The following is an 18,692-nucleotide window of genomic DNA, read 5'->3' on the forward strand; positions in this document are numbered from 1 at the left end:
AACTCTGTTTCATCTGAGTGTGGATGTAGGAAAACACCTTCCTTTTCTTTTGGCAGACTCATTGTTTTTTCTTACCCCACCCTTGAATCTGTGACCTTGTGTCTGTTTTAATCTTCAAGGAGTAAAAGTTAAAGTGCTTAAGAGAAATTGTGGTTCTTACAAGAGAATTTTCTATTCATGACATTCCTCCTTACCCTCACAGTCCCATGTTGTAGGCTGAGAAAGATGGGGAATAGGAGAGGAATACATTATATCTAGCAAAAGTGGGTATTGCCTTGATCTCTCAGAAATAGCTGTCCAGTAAAGTGGGAGGAGGAATGGACTATGCCATGTTAATGTCCTAGTCTAGTGTTTGTCAGCATGTGCCAAACTATTATTAAGAGATGTAGAAGGGGATGTCCATGTCCAACAAACTTGGAAAAGCTGGATTAAACTAATTTAGCATGGTATAATTACAGGACATTACAGAGCCTTTAGTATTTAATGAGATAGGTTGTGACTGTGTGTGTGTGTGTGTGTGTGTGTGTGAGAGAGAGAGAGAGAGAGAGAGAGAGAGGAGGGGAGAGGCAAACAAAGAGGGGGCAAGGTTGAGAGGAGAGAACATGTACAGGAGCATACAGCATTTGTCAAACTTAATTACACCCTGGGGACCCTTTTCACCGTGAGCATCTCTTGTGTCACCTGGAATAGTCTTTGGAAATGATCCTCTGATCAGTGTAGCTTGAGAGCAGCATCTTCCCTTTGGCATCTTCTCCTGAAGGCAATATAAAAGAAGTTGAAAAGATACGTATGATGAGGGAGCTATTCCAGCCACCCTAAGGCTTTATTAAATACAGTCTTACTAAATTGTATATCTTTATTCACTTTTATCAGGCTTTAAGAGAATAGTAGCCATTTTTATCAGAGGAGTTGTTTCTTTCTCAACTGCATAAACAAGCACCATTTCTCTGTTTTGGAAGGAATGAAAGGAAGAATCAATTAAACTGTAAAGAAGGTTGTCCTTTGTGTAGTCTGTGGGACTTCTGGCTTTTATTTCCTCCCTGAGTGAGGAAGATATTTGGGTAGCTTAGGTCAGAATAATAGCTCTGGTGGCTTCAGACTCGTGTATAACAAAAGTTTTTAGTTTAAAATACTACATTTATGCAACCTTCGTATGTGTTCTGGGGTGCCTGAAGACAGGGGCAGGGACTTCCCATTTCTCTTCTACTTTATATACTTCACTTACCATGTTTCCAGTCATGCTTCTTGTCACTCTCTTAGAACCCAGGACATTGTGACCTTGCAGAGATGTCTTTGTAACTACCAGTCGGACCCAGAAGATATGTACTGAGTCACTCTTCCCCTTTATTTACTCCCCTGCCAGCTTTATTAATCCCAGGTCCTTGTAGATTGCAGAAAAGGGAAATTACATGGAGAGAGAAATACTACTTTTGTTTTTCTATTCTCCATTGTCTTCTTCCCATTCAAGATCATTTTTCTGTCTGTACTCCAGACCTCTTTTGGCCCCTTGGACATTGCTGTCCTCTCAAGCTCATAGTTGGCTTTCTCATACAGGGACCCTGGGTCTTCTGCTCCTCTCCCCCATTGCAGACCCTGGAGCTGTGGGGCTTATAAGATTTTATTGAGGGAGCCAGTGGATTTTCTCTGTATGCAGCCATCTGGAGCTATTCTTTCAAAGTCTGAGGGTATAAAAGTATGAGAAGATAACAGTTGGGGGAAAGTAGTATCTTCAGAGCAGGGCGTGAACTGATTTTTTTGGATTCCAGTTACACACCAAGCACTATGCTGGGGAGTCTCAGTCCCTACAACACTTTTATATGGTTTGTATTTGTCCGTGGGAAAAACAGCTTGCTCAAGATTGAATGCACGCGTGCGCACACACACTGATGAGTGACCAGATTGGAATTTCAACTTCTCTCTGGTTTCAAGGCCTTTGACTTTTGTAGTACATCATACTGTGTCCCTCATCAGAGCCAGCTGTGTGTGGCCTACAGAACACTAGTGTTCAGCAGTGTTTCTTCTGTCATTACCCATATTGGGTTTTCAAACAAATTGTTTGAGAACACTGTATGGGTTTTATGACTTGAAGAAAATAAAGGAAAAATAGGGAAATTTGGGGAGATAGGCTTATTCCCAAGGCAATAAACAGAATCTTGTAAACATTGATAACTTAAACAGATCTGTAGGATCCCTTTGAATACTACTATGGAATGCTATAAATTTGGTATCTTAATCTTAGAATTTTAGGCTTGGAAGGAATCATAGAGGGACTTAAATTGTTATCCCTTTCAGAGCACAACTCTTCCACTTTCCCCTCTCATTAAGTTTCCATTTAGCTATTAGGTAGGAGCTTCAAAAGGGAAAATCCAATCATGTATAATCTCCAGTTAATGGGCATCTATTGAGCGACTAGGTCACCAGAAAGAATAATTACACAGTGCCTCTTTGTGCAGTAAACACAAAAATCAAAAGCTAATGCATTCCCAAGGCAAGCCAGATTGTTACTGGCTACCAGCATCCTCCTCTTCATGGAAAAAGTTGGGGCACCCACCATGCTTGCTAAGGGAGATTGTAAAGCTGGTCCAGAAAAACAAGGTTATCAAGGGAGGAAAGAGAAAAGGAGAGAGGGCTTCCGTCAGTCCTAATTGCCGCTGATGGTTGGGATGGTTTTCTGAATAGCAGACATTCTAATAAATGTTTTGAGCAATCATCAAGAACTTATTGAGTCTCTGGGGCTTCTTGCCACAAGTTAAAAAAATAATAGCGGACAACTGAGGTAGAGCCTCAGCCCCAGCCCCATAATTCAGCCTGTTTTCTAAGCATGCCCAACCTTCATAAATAAAGACTTCATGCTTACTTTTGTCCAGTCACTAACTGTACTGGTTTATGAAAGATGAGCACAACCCTCTTGACCCAAAACGGCGTGTGTTAGTCACAAGCCAAACAGCTCTTGGGTTTGTGTCGGTACATTCTAGTTTGGGATTTCAAAATTATATTTTGGTGTAGTTATTTAGGATTTGCAAAACGGCATAATTCAAATAACTTGTTTTTCCCCCCTTAGAACACTTCAGTTATGGAGGATCAAAATGAAGATGAGTCCCCAAAGAAAAATACTCTTTGGCAGGTAGGAATGACGCCGCACAGATAAGATAGCAGTTGACTTATTATAGATAAGACGCTCCCTCAGCTCCTGTTCTCAGTAAAAACAGGAGCCAAGCATTTTCCTTTGTGCATTTTTGCTAGTTTTGGAACCCACCCTATTGATTTTCTGTTCTTTAGGGAAGGAAGTGTCATTACGAATAGTAAAGAGTTTTGGAGTTATTACAAAGATTCTGAAGTGTCTGTAGCCTAAGATACTCAGTTTATTGCCACGGGCTAAGCCGAAGTCGGTGTCCTTTGTCACCAGAATAGTACCATGCCATACCAGTGTATGCATTGGTGACTTAGTCTTGCTACCCTCACCCTTCTCCCCCATTTCTTGTTAGTTTGCCCTTTTCTTTTAAACTCCGTTTTCTTCCCTTCTGACTCTGTTTTAGTCTGCCCGTTCTCCTCCCAATCCCCCAGGGGTGTGTGTGCGTGTATGTATGTGTGTGTGTTTTGCCAGGGGCGGGGGGGGGTGCAGGGTTGGTGTGTGCCAATGGGATATAAAGTTTCATGATTTGATCCTTTCATCAACCATTATGGTACAAATGAATTTTCCTTTCATAAAGACACTGTTAAAGGGCAAAACAAGCCTGAATATGAAGAGAATAATGTTAAAATATTCTCTGGGTTCATTTTATTTGAAACAAAAGGAGTAAATAAGTTAGTAAGAATAAAGTATGCCAACAAATTTAAGATGAAATGAAACAAAGTAAAGCAATGCCAGGAAGATTCTTCTGATCCCAGCAGGTGGTTAGAAGTAGAAATGGAAAATGTGCTGTAGAATTATGCATTTGCCACTATTTGGGGGAACTGTGTGCAGACTGACTTCTGTTCCTCTTTTACATTTGATATTTTCCGATAGGATTCTCTTCATTTACTATTGATTTTTCAACTCACAGTGGCTCTGAACACTTGGTTTTTCGTTTTTCTTTAATAAGTTTTTTTTTCTTTTTTCTTTAATAGGTTCTTTCAGTCAACGAGTTAATGGCATGCCAGTACTGTAGGGAAGCTAGGTGGTTAGGAACCTTTCTGTCGATGAAATAATAACCCTTTTGCTTATCAAATATAAGATAACCTTTTGCTTCTCAAAAGTGAAAGTATTTTGTAAATTATAAAGCAGTACACAAATGCAAGTTATTACCATTACTTTTAACCTGTTATGAAAGCAGTTATTTTGGCAAGTTATAAAGAACAAGATATAGAAAGAAAAGAAGAAGGAAAACATACAGCTTTTTTTCTCCAGATTAGGCACGTTTAGCATTTTTGTACATATCCTTTACTCTGTCTTGTGTGTTCCCATTTACACAAATAACTAATTATAATGCTATATAAAATTCTGCATCTTGCTTTTTGTTCCTTAACATTGTTTTCTAAACATGTTCTCTTGTTATTAAAATCTTACTTTATAAATCTAATTTTAATGGCTACATTATAGTCCTCTATGTAGATGCATTGTTATTTGCTCTAACCAGTTGCCTGTAGTTGGGCAGTTATTTCTAATTTTTCTGTTATAACGTTATGGTGAACACCCTTATACTTAAAAGTAGAAAAGATGCTCCTTATACCAGCAGATATTCACCACAGTGAAGAATTTTCATTTTTTTCTGACTGTTTTGAATGTTGAGTTTTAAGGTCTGTTAGATAGCAGTCTTATTACAAGCAGCAACAATTTCTGTTCAATGCTGCCCTCTGGTGGTACCCAGTGTCAGTGAGCTCTCTTTCACCCAAATGACAGGGGAAAAAAAGTGGTACTCCGTGTCTTGAGCTCTTCCTCACGCAAATGACAAGGGAAAAAAAACATTTCTAGAGAAGGAGGTGGTAAGATAAATGGGGTGGGGGCTGAATGCTTTCTGACTATATACCTCTAAATGTGGACATAAAAACTTGCTTCACGCAGGTATGATATATAAGATTTTAATAAGGAAAGCCAGGTTTCTATGGATACTTATGAAGGATATCTTCTTTCTGGAATGGATTCAGTCCACTGTAAATTAGGGGACATAGTTGATAACAAAGCTCTTGGTTCTTCCTGTGTAAAACTTCTGCGATAAGCTCCTAATAGAATTAATGCATGTTCATAATATAACTCCTCAGTTCCCAAAATTCTCTTCTCTGCTAGTCTTTTTAGTATTACACATGAAGGGGCTATCAAAGGAGTGATGGGCAGATAGCTTGGCAAATGTTTGACAAAAGCCTGGAGGTAATTTTGTTTTTGAGTAGGGATGTTACTGAGCCCTACAATATCAGTGGCAGTTGTGGCTTCAGTCTAGGGATTCCGATTTGGGGGGGGTGGGTACTGTTGTCAGATGCAGTGTATGTAGTTTTCATTTGTAGAACAATATGCTGGTTTTATGCAAGGACCATGTAGATTTGATGAGAAATACACAGTGTAGGAGTCTGTGGGATATCATAGGTAAATTCTATAGAATAAGGATCATTTCAGGAATATGTATGTGGTTTGCTTTGGGTCACTTTCTGGAGTAGGTGATCAAAAAAAGGGAGTGAAAGTTTAAATTTTTTTGCCAGCATTTTAGTAGCCCTGAAAACAGTTTGGAGATGGATTCAGGTTTTAGATTGAATTGCTTTCAGGTTTCTTCATTAGATAGACCAGTGGTTTTCAAAGAGTGGTCTCTGAAGTGTGTTCTCTGGACCAGCAGCATCAGTACCACTTGGGAACTTGTTAGCAATGCAGATTCTCAGGCTGCATTCCAGACCTGTAGAATGAAGACGTCTGTGGTGGAGCCAGGCAGTCTGTGAGTTAGGAAGCCCTTTTGTTTTTCTGATGCACACAGGTGTGAGAACCATTGGCATAGATGAATATAGCATTGACTTTGGTCTTTGGGGAAGTAAAACAAACAATCCTTGCTTCTTGGCCAAGTTGAGCAAGTTTTCTAAGATGGTCATCTCCAGTGTTAGTTATCTAATAGCCACATGGTTTTGGAATAAGCTTTGGAGAATGACATGAGACACCATTTAGCTTTGTAAATAGCTGTAAATTTGACATTTACTTTAGAGACTAATTTGAGGACATAGGCCCTGAAGACATTTTAAATTACTTCATGAATTAATGAAGGAATGAGTTTGGCTTTAAGGTATAACTAGCATTTTAAGATTAAATGCACAGGGTGAAAAAATGTTTTCAATGAAATACTAATTAGATTTCTTTTTCTTATCAAACTAATTAATTTTTTTCTTTATTTTTCTAAAATAGATAAGTAATGGAACATCATCTGTGATCGTCTCCAGAAAGAGGCCATCAGAAGGAAACTATCAAAAAGAAAAAGACTTGTGTATTAAATATTTTGACCAGTGGTCTGAATCAGATCAAGTGGAATTTGTGGAACACCTTATTTCACGAATGTGTCATTATCAGCATGGACATATTAACTCTTACCTGAAGCCCATGCTGCAGCGGGACTTTATCACCGCTTTACCAGGTAACTGTCCTTGTCTTTTAAAAAGCTGAGCAGTGGAAGAATGTCCAGCGCAAGGGCCTAGGTGGAGCTGAGTCGATATTTGTAAAATGAATGAATGAGTACAGTGTGAGTTTCTTTGGGACCCATACTGTATTTTAAGATACGGCACTTGAAAAGGAGTTGTAATGTAGCATCTCTATAGGAAGTGTAGGCAGTTTCTGCAATTAATGGTGTTGGTCTTTGGTCATACTATTGTTTTATTTAATGAGTTAATGCTATGCGATTAGTTTCGATGTAGTCTATATATACTCTGTATTTTGCCTTTATAAGTAATTTTAAAAATACATGAGACAATTTATCCTGTGTTTGTGTTTAAGAAACGTCCCAGAGTTTAGGATGTTCTTTTGTACCTGAAATGACATTTAGGATAGGGAATGGCAAAAATGTATTGGGAAAACTGATGGCACGTCTTTATTACATCTTTTGAAACCTATTTCTGCATCTTCTCCCTCACTGTTTCTCTCTCTCCCTCTCTCTTTTTCCCTATCTCCCCCACACCCACATACTCCTCTGTTAAGTTTAGTTTGATTTAAAAAAAAAAAAAAGACTTTTTTTGAGTAATTTTAGGTTTATAGTAAGATTGGATGGAAAAATACAGAGAATTCCCATATTTTCCATATCTTCATCCCAGCCCCCTATCACCATCCCATCCAGTCTCCCCAGTATTAACATCCCATCCAGAGTGGCTCATTTGTTATATAACACGTAGGCCTATATTGACACATCATCATCGGCCAAAGTCCCTACTTTACATTAGGGTTCACTCCCGGTGTTTTACATTCTTTGGATTTGGGCAAATATGTGATGATATTTATCTGTCATTATGTATCCTATAGAATGGTTTCACTGCTTTAAAATCCTCTGTGCTCTCCCTATTCCATCCCCCTTTGATTTTTGATTTTTTCATTAATTCTCTTTTATCTCTATTTATTCCTCCTCCTCCTCCTCTTTTAATTTTAGGTGTAAATTTGGCTAGGTAAGATAGATTTCACTTCTGAAGAGAATGGTAGCCAGAATGTTTTCTTCTAATATGGTCAGTGTAGTCTAGAGGGTTCAACTGCTATGCCAGGGTGGACCTAGAAAAATGGCCAGGGACCCGACAGTGCCATTGCCACCAGCCCTAACAGCTTCTGGACAGCTCTTCAAGGATTAGCTCTGCCCTTAGCCAGTCTGTGATTGACAGTGCATCAGGACTTCATATTCTAAGGATTTCCACAACAAATAGGACCTGGGCTCAGGTCTCAGGGCAGCTTCGAATTTCTAATCTTTCTTCTAAAATGTGTTAGTTTACTTTCTACAATGGGAGTGTTTAAGGATATTTGAGAGTTAGCTTAGAAAATGTTGACTCTCCTGTTGTTTTTATGCTGAAATGTAACATTGTTTGCCCCATTTCATGCATTAATATTTCTAGAAAAGAAAGCAAGAATCCTCTCTTTGTAGAATTGTATAGTCTTTAATTGCTAAGAGGGATCTCAGCCATCTCTTAATCCTCTTTCTCATTGTATAGAATGGGAAGCCAGCGATTAGAGAAACTGCATGAGATGGCAAAGATCATACATCTTGGTTATTGTGTTGATTATGTGGGTCATGGTGGGGGCTGGTTAAAAGTTAGTGCAAAGGCTAAAATCATTATAGTTAAGATTACTCTGGAAAATCCCTTAAATTGGCCCTAAGTATAGAATACATGTTTACAACCCAGTTCAGTAATAATTAGTTTTACTTAGGAGAGAGAGAGAGAAACTGTATGAGAGGGAAGGAGGGTGAGGGGGTCAGGGAGAGGGGATTACAGGCGGGTGTAAGTAAGGTGAGTGAGCCTGTGGTGCGGCGTCTCTGGTGTTTGCAGTGCCAGGACTCACAGCCCTTGTCACAGCCAAGCCTTTCTGTGGATTCACATTGCATCTCACATCAAGAGAAGACAGGGCAGTTTTTAAAGTGGATGATTGTACTTGTTCCTCGATAGTGCTTTTAATTAAATGAAGTTATGCCTTCATTTTCCTCAGCAAATCTGTTGTTTCTTTCTTTCTTTCTTTTTTTTTTTTTTTTTTTTTTTGCTTTCTACTGTTTTTGGTTTTATTTTATTTTTGCCTGTAATTTGCTTCTCAGACATCTTAGAGTGCCAACTCACCTTATATATTTACAGAATATCCACCAGGTGGCACTGTTGAAGTTCTCTTGCTTTGCAGAATGTAGTTCAGAGGCAACCCCTTCTCTTGGGGAGTATACGGTCTTGGAGAAGAGACAGAACAGATGAACATGTGTTATGTATATAAATATGGTTAGTATAATTGCATACAATTCAGTTTTCATTACAGCGAATTTTAAGGCATTGTCCATATCTCTGTTAAAGTGGAATTTTGTGGTATTGAATATTACATGAAATGAATGGACCATTGGCTGGGACATGGAAATATTTTTGTTAAAATGCTATTTGTTTTAACAGGATTTGATCTGAACATATATACATATGTCAGGATATATCATACATATGAATCTAATAGCTGGGGACAAGCTGGCCTAGTTGATTGTGTTCGTCTCTAGTAGACTTGGATTAAACCTGGCGTTGGTTCCTTAACACAGACCCTGCTTTGAGAGTATTAGGGAAGAAGCAGGTCCATGTGTATGTTCATACATAAATTTAATAATGTGTGGAGCAGCTTACTAATCACTATTCTGGTTTGGTGTATAACTTTTATTGTAATGATCTTGAGTTTGAAGTTTTACTCTGTTGAAGTTGTCAACCTAAGATTTTTTTTTTTTTACTATAAAAGCCATTAATTCTGTAAAAGTTGTCTATAGTTCTTGCTTTTAAATGCTTACTGTGAATATCATACCTGTCAGTATAAGGAAAATGGAAAATGTTTGTGGTCTCTGGCTCCTTTTGGTTCAGTGGAAAAAGTGATAATTATGATATGCTTTTCTAAAAATCATGGTAAATGTTTAGTCTGCAATGTCAATTTCTGCAGGCTAAGTTTGTGGTTTGTGAGAACTGTTGTTAAAGGGAAAATTTATACCATTTGAAGTAGAGGCAGATTGTACTTCAAAGAGGATGATAAGCCTTGGTGATCCTTTTGGTGAGGTATCTGAGCAATTAAGAATTTTGAAACACTTAGCTTCCTGGCCATGGTTTATTCATTTGTCTTATCCCCAAGTAAGGGTGATAAACTGTTAGGGACTGTAAAGGTGACAGACTAGATCAAAGGTCCTCGGAGATGTGGAAGGACCAGAGTGTAGCTAGGGCTTTTTAGGCTGGATGCAGGGCCAAAGACCAGCATGACAGAGTGGAGAGAGCTTGGGTGTTGGATTTACACAGCCCCTAAATTTGAATCCCAACCCCTGCACTTAATAGTTCTATGAACCCAGTTTTTGGAGCCTCGGTTTCCTTTTTTGTGTGGGAATAATAATAATAGTACTTCATGGGATATTATGAAGATTAAAAACAATGTACATAATATGCCTGACATCTGGTGGGTATTCTGAGGATGGTAACTTTAAAAAGGAAAAAAAAAAAATCCTGGGAGAGGCAGGAAACACCTGCTTCTCCAGAGGTAATAAGATTTGTTGTCAGGAAGTTTTAACTATTCACCCACTAATTTCTGAATTGATTCATCCTGACATCATATAGGTAGGTGTTTTACTACTTTGTTGGTACAACAAAATATTGGGCTTTGTGTCCTGAGTGTCATTTCACTTCAGTTCTGCTGAATCTTTAGGTCTGTCTATTCCAAGTTAAAGACATCCATTGATGTTGCTATTGCTGTCAGCAGTTGCATTATTTTTTTCTTTCAAAAGGTTTCTGACTTCAGATTTTACAGCTAGATCTGTGACTAGGAAGGGACAGCAGGAGTGGTTGGGGAAGGAAGTTTCTTTGCAGCTGCTTTTCAAACTGTGTCTCTGAAATAATGAAAGTTACTATAATTGTATGATCTAAGCAGCTGTGTTAAAACTGGCTGTTGTCAAGGGTATTGAACTGATGTTACACAGTTGGGTTTTATTTTGATACAGTGTTATTTACATATTGAGCTTTGAAATTTGTGCCTTTTAATTGTTTTACTTTATTGTTGAAATTTTTCCAGACCTTCATCTGGTGCCTGTAATTAGCAACAGAAGCACTGTGTATGCCCTATTCTGGCCTCATTTTCTGAAACCATAAGGTGTCCCCTTGTTGCCTTGGGAAGGGGGGTGGCGGTGGGAGATGGGGGAGTCTCAGCAGGATAGAGCCAGGGAGAGCCAGATATTGGTACTTAAGAAATGCTTAGTTTTAACACCTCAAAGCACATTTTAGCCGGGGCAAATGGACCCCCTTACTCAGTAATTTCTTTGTCCTGATTAGGCTTGAAATGAGAAGGTTACATGGTCTGCATGACTCTGAAGACAGCTATTCTAAGGTGTTCAGATAGAAGTGGTGGGATTCCTTTACCCTAAACATATAAGGGAATGTGAGACTTAACACCAGCAGTGGGCTTGGTGCTTTGCTAGAGGAGGTGCACAGCATTTTATCTGCAGCAAATAGTAAAGAAGAGCAACATTGATTAGCTTTTTGATCAATGATACCAGCTAAGGGGATTCAGGGATGAGGGAAGGAGAACAGAGACTGACACTTAGCAAGTACCAGTTCTCTTTCTGATTCCTTAATAACCTTCTCCTGTTAACTTTCCCAGTGAAGACTAAGTAGTTCATAAAGTGAGCGTACTGAGAGCAGAGGTGAGTTCAGAGGGTTATTGTGCAGATTATATCTGATCATCCACTGTAGCCATTGAATATCATTCCTGTTTTATGGAAGACAGATCCAAAAAGGAAAACTGGTATGCTTCAACCCAGGTTCCCAGGTTATCTGACTCTACAGCCAGTGTATTTACCGAGAGACTAAAACATGCTGCCTCCTAGAATGATGTTATGAATTTCAAGTATTATCCAAGGAAAGTAAATCTCATAGATGTTATAGAGACTGTACCAAACTGGAGTGATGGCATTTTGAAAGAGGAGGAAATATGTGTTAGAGATTTCCCTTTTTTTTTCCTTAAAGATTTTATTTATTTATTTGATAGAGAGAGCGAACACAAGCAGGGGGAGTGGGAGAGGGAGAAACAGGCTTCCTGCTGAGCAGGGAGCCCGATGCGGGGGCTTGATCCCAGGACTCTGAGATCATGATCTGAGCCGAGAGCAGACGCTTAACTGACTGAGCCACCCAGGCACCCCAAGTTAGAGATTTCCTTATGCAGAAACTCAGTGATAGTCTAATGGTGAGCCATTGAAGGGGGGAAAAAAATCAAAGAGGACTAAAAAGGGTATCATGGCTATCAAGCAATAGTTCCCAACCCTTCAGAATTCTCTGGGGGCGCGTAAAAACATAGATAGTCCTGGTCCTCACCATCTAAAGATTCTGTTTCAGTAGACCAGAAAAAAATGTCTAGGGAATCTGTTTTTGTTGCTTGTTGTTTTTGTTTATTTGTTTTAAAGATCATTTGCCCTCAGTGACTCAATTAAAACCATACAGGCTTCTGAGAACCAGCTTCTAGACCACCCAACCAGGTGAAAGATTTGGATTGTTGCTTTCCCAGTTCATAGGTGGTGGGGATGTTGCAGTCATTGAGGAAGTTGCATTGAAAGAGCAATGATCTGATGCATTCTTGTGTCCTATTCATTTCCTCTCTCAGAGAGCAGGGGACCCACTGGGGGAATTGGTTAGGGGTGTGTTTATGCTAATTAGGAGCATTTGGTTAATGATATGGAAATAACCCAGATCTTGAAAGGTGACCATGTTCTCATAGGATGTGTAGAAGATAGTCAGGTAGGTACCCAGCATTAGAAAAATTCAGAGAAGAGCTAAATCTATTAGCCTATGACTCAAAACACTTTAAAAAAAAAAAAAAAAAAGGAACATAGAAGTCTGAGAGATTCTGAAATTTGAAATTCTTGTTAGTAATTTGTTAGTCCTAGCAGTGGAGAGCTACAAGTAGGACTGTAGGTGATTGTCCATGGATTTCCCTGATTTTAAAGGAAAAGATGGAAGAAAGGGGCACATGATCATGGAGATACACAAAAAGGAAACCAAAGCTCCTGTAAACGAGCAGACCTAAAGACATTGTGTGCCTGGATAGTGACAGGAACTGTAGTTGTGATTTTCAGAATTGTGGAGCATTAAGAAGAGGCAGAGCTCCTGAGTGCAATTGTGCCGTTTACGGCTTGTACAGGTATGTTCGGTAGCCCTGCGTGATAGCGCGCTGAGATGATCCGTGAGCACTTTCCATGGTTTTTAAGAACTGGAGAAGTAGAGATGGGTGTATTATTTGGGGGATATTGGCTAATGAATTTGATGTTACACTCTAGCAGACCTTTAAAATGATGATCAAAGTTAAATAATTTGCAGCTGAAAAGACTCTGTAGGGTTGTGTAAGCCTAGAAGGATATATACAGAATGTTAGGAGCCTTTATCTCTGAGAGGATTTAGGGATTAAGACTTTTCTGCTGATAGGGATTTTATTATTTTTCTGTAATGAACCTGGGTTATATATGTTTTTAAAAAGGGACACAGAGCAGCTACTTGCCAACTTGTAAACAAAAAAATGTAATACCAGCTTTATGTAGTAAGCGCCAGCAAGAGAATACAAATAGTAGCCATACCAAACTCACCTAACTTTGGGGTGGGGGAGGGGGTTAAGGTTATCAGATTAGTGGGTCAGAAGAATGCTGTGAAAGGTAAAGGTGGTAGGGTCTTTATATGGGACAGAGTTTCTCCAAATATTCCAACAGCAAATAGGGAGATTTTGGCTAGACAATAGTACATCCAGATGGCTACAGAACTAGTAACTCAGTATTAGTATGTGTGAGTATTTCACGAATGGAGCCACAGAAGCCTGGATAGAAATCTCTAGAATCATGGGTGCTGTCCTTGGTTTTGATCCATTTAACATGTTTGCCAAGAACTTGGGATAAAGACTTAACTGCATTTGATCATCATGCAAATTTTTGGTGTGGAATACCCAGACTTCTGGAGGATAGAATCAGAATTCTAGAGGCTGACATGGAAGGGTCAGATCAAGCTTCAGAGGTGAATTACAGCAAGGATGACTATAAATTCCTGCATGAAGCTGCCCTTCATCTCTCCATTAGCTATACAAATATAGAACGGGGGCGGGGGGGGTTAAAATAGATGTTGTTGGGGAACAGGCCTAGGAATTTACTTTAACTTACTGCCATCTTAGGAATCTACCTCGATAAAACTACTAGATAAAGGCAATGTAATCTTGGCACCAACTGTAATACAATGACACGTACAAGAAAAGGTCGTCATTTCATTGTAGTCTTCATGATCAGATCAGAGCTTGGGTATTAGCTCTAGACTAGAGGTAGGACAATTAGTTTATGAAAGGCTTATAAACCACAGTCATCAGTATAAAGTGTCTTTCTTAGAGTTGAAGACAACATTAGTTTGTAAAGCATTTTAATGCATCATCTCATTTTGATATTTTCAAAGTAGAGATTATCCCCATCTTATACAGATGAGAAAGTTGAAAGACTTACCTATATCCTGCCAAGTTAGTGCTGCTATATGGCTTCTATTTATCTTGAAAAAGAGCAAATTTTAATCCTGCATGGTGTTTTGTTGTCTTTAAAATCTTTTCATAGAATTCTTTTATTTGATTCTTACTGGTCATGTGAGAAAGGACAATGCTTACTGGTGATTACCATTTTGCAGCAGTAAAAGACCAAGGACCGGTTAGGTTATATTTCAGTATTTGTTTCATGTCAAAGAAGTGCTACTTGGGGAACCTAGACTTGAAATTGAAATTTTCTGCCTATTTGTTTAGTGTTCGTACCACTGCAGAAGGCCTGGGCTTTATTTTTTATAGCTAAAGGAGACTTGCCTAGAACCACAGGCTGGGAGTTTGCAGGTGGCCACAGTGTTGACCATGGTGATTTCCTTACTAGATGGCAGTGTCAGGTGGACTCTGAATCTGGTTGTCTTTGGGAGGAACCTTGTGTGGTGTGGGATAAGCCTCTTAAGGTTGAAAAATTCGTAGACATGTATGGTTCTTGCTTTCAAGGATTTTACCTCCATAAGGAGATGAAGAAATGATTGACAAAAATACAACTAAGGTCTCAACCCGACTTTAACTCTTAAGTTTTCATCAGCTTTTTAAGCTGTGTCAGTGTTTCACTTTGTCTCCTTGGCTCTGAGGGAGTCACCTAGGTTGTGTATTAAGAGGATGATTTGTTACAAGAGACCGTAAGTCAGAGGGAAGAGGAGCAAGAGATCAGAGTTGCAGTCTAGGCTTTACTACTCTATAGTTGTGAAACCTTGAGGACTTTACCTCTCTGCGCCTCATCTGTAAAATTTGAGGAATTGCTATCCTGTAGTGGTTTTGTAAAAGGGTTGTGTAAAAGAAAATGCAAGCAAGTCTTTTTTTCATAGTATCTGAAAAATAGAAAACTGTCCAGGATCGGTTTTGAGAGACACACACACACACACACACACACACACACACACACTCACACACTTTTTAAAGTAAGTTCTATGCCAGACACACACACACACACACACACTCACACACTTTTTAAAGTAAGTTCTATGCCAGACACACACACACACACACACACACACACACACACACACACACACACACACACACACTTTAAAAAGTAAGTTCTATGCCAGACATTGGAGTTGAACTCGGTGACCCTGAGATCAAGAGTTATGTGCACTACCCACCAAGCCAGCCAGGCGCCCTTCCCTCAATTGTTTTACCTTAAAAACTCAGAACCAAGAAGAAGCATATGTATGTATGTACTCATGCACTTGTATATCTGCAGAACTTTTGCTATTACTCAAGTATGTTACCTGGTTTAGGATTTCTTTATTCCTTTTCCCTTTACAGGAATGGTGACTGGTACATTTCCATCTCCCTTCCCATTCCTTCACTGCCTTTTCTATTTTGTAGAGCAAGGCTTAGACCACATAGCAGAAAACATTCTTTCTTACCTGGATGCCAGGTCTCTGTGCGCAGCAGAGCTGGTATGTAAAGAATGGCAGCGAGTGATCTCTGAAGGAATGCTTTGGAAGAAGCTTATTGAACGAATGGTGCGCACTGACCCTCTATGGAAGGGGCTTTCAGAAAGAAGAGGGTGGTAAGTTCTTGGATTGCTTGTTTCCTTGGAAAAAGCTTCTTGGACATGGTTCAGCTGCCCAAATAAGTAGTTATACTTGCCAAATGTATTGGCCCATTTTCAACAGGTGGGGAAGAGGAGTGTTCTGGAGTGGTGGCAGGGCGTAGACGGGTGGGTGGGAGTTAAAGCTGTTAGAATAATTCCTATTGCAATGCATATTTCCTTTACAAGTATTAACCATTAGGAAGTAGTATATAGTTTGAATGAGTAATTTGGCTTTTCAAACCTATTTATTTATTTATTTATTTATTTTCAAACCTATGTATTTATGGTTTTCCTTTCACACTATTCTTAGGTGATGATACTATTAGCAAGAGATAGATAAGAAAAAAAAATATGAGAAAGTCAAATAATGCCATTTGCTATTTGTCACTGCTTCTGATTAAAGATACAGGAGGCACAGTGGGCAGGAGTTTTCAGATAACTCATTAACTTACATACAGCTTTATAGCTTTGTACATCCACATAACCTGGTCCACTTAGCACGGAGAGAGTGTTATAGGTGGAAGTACAGGTTGCTATGTGATTGAGGGTTAGGGCTGTATATTCTTCAAGGGAGGAAGTTTGATGTATATCAAGTAAGGTTTTTCACAAAGTTATATTAGCATTTTTTATTAAATTATAGAATGGAAGGCTATATTAATATGTGTTGGGTGTTCAGAAAATAAAAGGCCAGGATTATGATACAGAGCTGGAAATGCTCGTGTCTGTATGCTCGTGTCTAACGTGTGATTTTAACGGTCAGAGACCCTGCTTTTGAACTGTTAAAGTTCAATGCAAGTGAAAAGTCTTGAAAGATACAGTATCTTTGTAAGCACCATGTTTAAATAAAATTCACCCTTTTATGTGCAAAAATATAACATCTGTTTTTTTTTTGTTTTTTGTTTTTTTGTTTGTTTTTTTTTTTTTAATATCTGTTTGTTTTTATTTGCCAGGGATCAGTACCTGTTTAAGAACAGACCTACAGATGGCCCTCCCAATTCATTTTATAGGTCATTATACCCAAAGATTATCCAGGATATAGAGGTAACTTAATGATTTATCTGTTTTATGGGCTCTTTGTGTCTTGTTCTCAACTTTTTATGTTGCCTTAGAGTGTTTTTTGATCTAAAAACATGGAGCTAGTAATTTTTTTTAAGTTGAACTCTTGAAGCAAATGTGTCATAATCAGTGTATAATCTGCAGCCATTCTTCAGAGTAGATAATGCCTTTTAGTAAAAATGATCTAACTTTCCTGAAACATGAATTACATCTGTGAGGTTGTCAGTTAATTAAAACCTGAACCCAAAGTCAGCTTTTTATTCTAATTTGATAAATTTCCCAAAATCCAAGGCACGTTTTTTCAGGTCAGCACTTTTACATTTTTGAGCCATCTCGAGGGAACTGTAGAAGGCATAGTCTCAGCTTCCTCTGTAAATTTCCCATAACTTTTTTCATAAAAATGACTCAAATATGATTCTAAGCAATAGTTAAGTGGGTTTTATAGAGCAAATTATGCTCCTGGATTTTGGACGTGAGTGTAACTTCACCAGACCAGTAAAACTCTGTAAACTTGATGAGAAACATTGGAGATGTTTGATATTATTCATGTGTTCTAATTAGTTCAGTTTTATTATTAGCCCTTTTCCTTGAACCAGGAAAGACATGCACAGGCATTTCTCATTAACTCTTTCACATGTGTGCGTGGCAGGTCTCGGTTACTTCACTATTTCCTCCTTGGCGAAAGGCTTAGCCTATGCTAGGCAGTGCTGTATCACCCATAAAGTTATACTCAGTTTCCCAAATGTGAAGTAATCCTCTCCTCCAGGTGATGGACATAAAAGTTATTGTGCCAAAATTCATTATTGGAGAAACATGTGCCTTTTGGGGAGTCCCCTTTTCTCCCTTTAAGGCAGATGTGAACTGATGGAATCATTAGGTTAATAGTAAATCTCAGTGTGACTAGAATATCATATTTAAAACACAAATCCTTGTCTTGAGTATATAGCTCCCTAAAATGAACTGTAAAGTAATCTCTTAGGGAAAGCTAAATAATAGAAAACTTCTGCCTGACAAATCATAGAGTTTAGGAATTAATTGATCCATTGGCAGCTCAAAACTTAGAATAAATTTCTCCTAACACAGTGTTAACTTGAATCTTATGTTGGTGTGCGGGGGAAGGGTGTGTGTATGTGTGTGTTTCAGGGGAGAGGGACTGTCTCCTACTCCGAGATAGTTGTACTCAGATATTGCTTGTGCATATATATTAGAAACTGTATTACTTTTTGCTTTTTCCCCCCAACTATTCTTTACAGAGTACCTCCAAATTTCCTTGAATAATTTTACAGGTCCTTTGTTATGAGATCTTTAAAGGATGATGTTTAAAGTCAATATTAATAAATGAGAACTCTGGAAGAACTTTGATCATGTTGAAGATTTTGGTGACATAGGGCATTTTATTTAATCCTCATGAGTGCTGTTTTAATCGATAGTATGAACTCAGTATTCTGGAGCATGATAGCATGTGACACCACCTACCATAACCATTTCCTCAGGCTGAAATAATACTTTAAAGTTAGTGGAGGAGGCAGATGTGAGGGAAATGGAGCTGTGGGGGAAAACCCCATTTGATACAAAACCTCTACATCATGGTGGTCTACCCGGTGATTCTTAAACTGTGGTTTGGGAAAACCCACTGGTTGGCCACAAGAGTCTCCTCCAGATTTTTGTGGGCTAGATCTCTTAGTGTAAGGGATAATGTTTTATACTTTGATATATTCACTAATAGTAGTAATAATAAAAGATAATGTGTCACACATATTAGAGTGTTCACTTGTGCTAGATTCTTTGTGAAGCATTTTATAATACACTTTTTCATTTAACTCTGAATGATACCTTGAAAGGTAGGCCATGGTCTTATTTAAAGTT

General features: G+C 38.6%; 1 protein-coding gene across 10 annotated transcripts in view; it reads left to right on the forward strand.

The window, feature by feature from the left end:
- The window catches only part of FBXW11 (F-box and WD repeat domain containing 11), a 121,103-nt gene that overhangs the window by 76,127 nt on the left and 26,284 nt on the right, over positions 1–18,692 (forward strand). For 7 of the 10 annotated variants that reach the window (XM_046000190.1, XM_046000193.1, XM_046000186.1 and 4 more), the window contains 4 exons: positions 3,062–3,124; positions 6,356–6,581; positions 15,560–15,746; positions 16,721–16,811. In XM_046000190.1, the coding sequence (XP_045856146.1) occupies positions 3,062–3,124; positions 6,356–6,581; positions 15,560–15,746; positions 16,721–16,811 (567 nt within the window). The remainder of the gene's footprint in view (positions 1–3,061; positions 3,125–6,355; positions 6,582–15,559; positions 15,747–16,720; positions 16,812–18,692) is intronic. The other 3 variants (XM_046000194.1, XM_046000189.1, XM_046000196.1) reach the window with 1 other exon arrangement.

The sequence above is a fragment of the Meles meles genome, chromosome 3, assembly GCF_922984935.1.
Source record: "Meles meles chromosome 3, mMelMel3.1 paternal haplotype, whole genome shotgun sequence".
NCBI classification, from domain to species: domain Eukaryota; kingdom Metazoa; phylum Chordata; class Mammalia; order Carnivora; family Mustelidae; genus Meles; species Meles meles.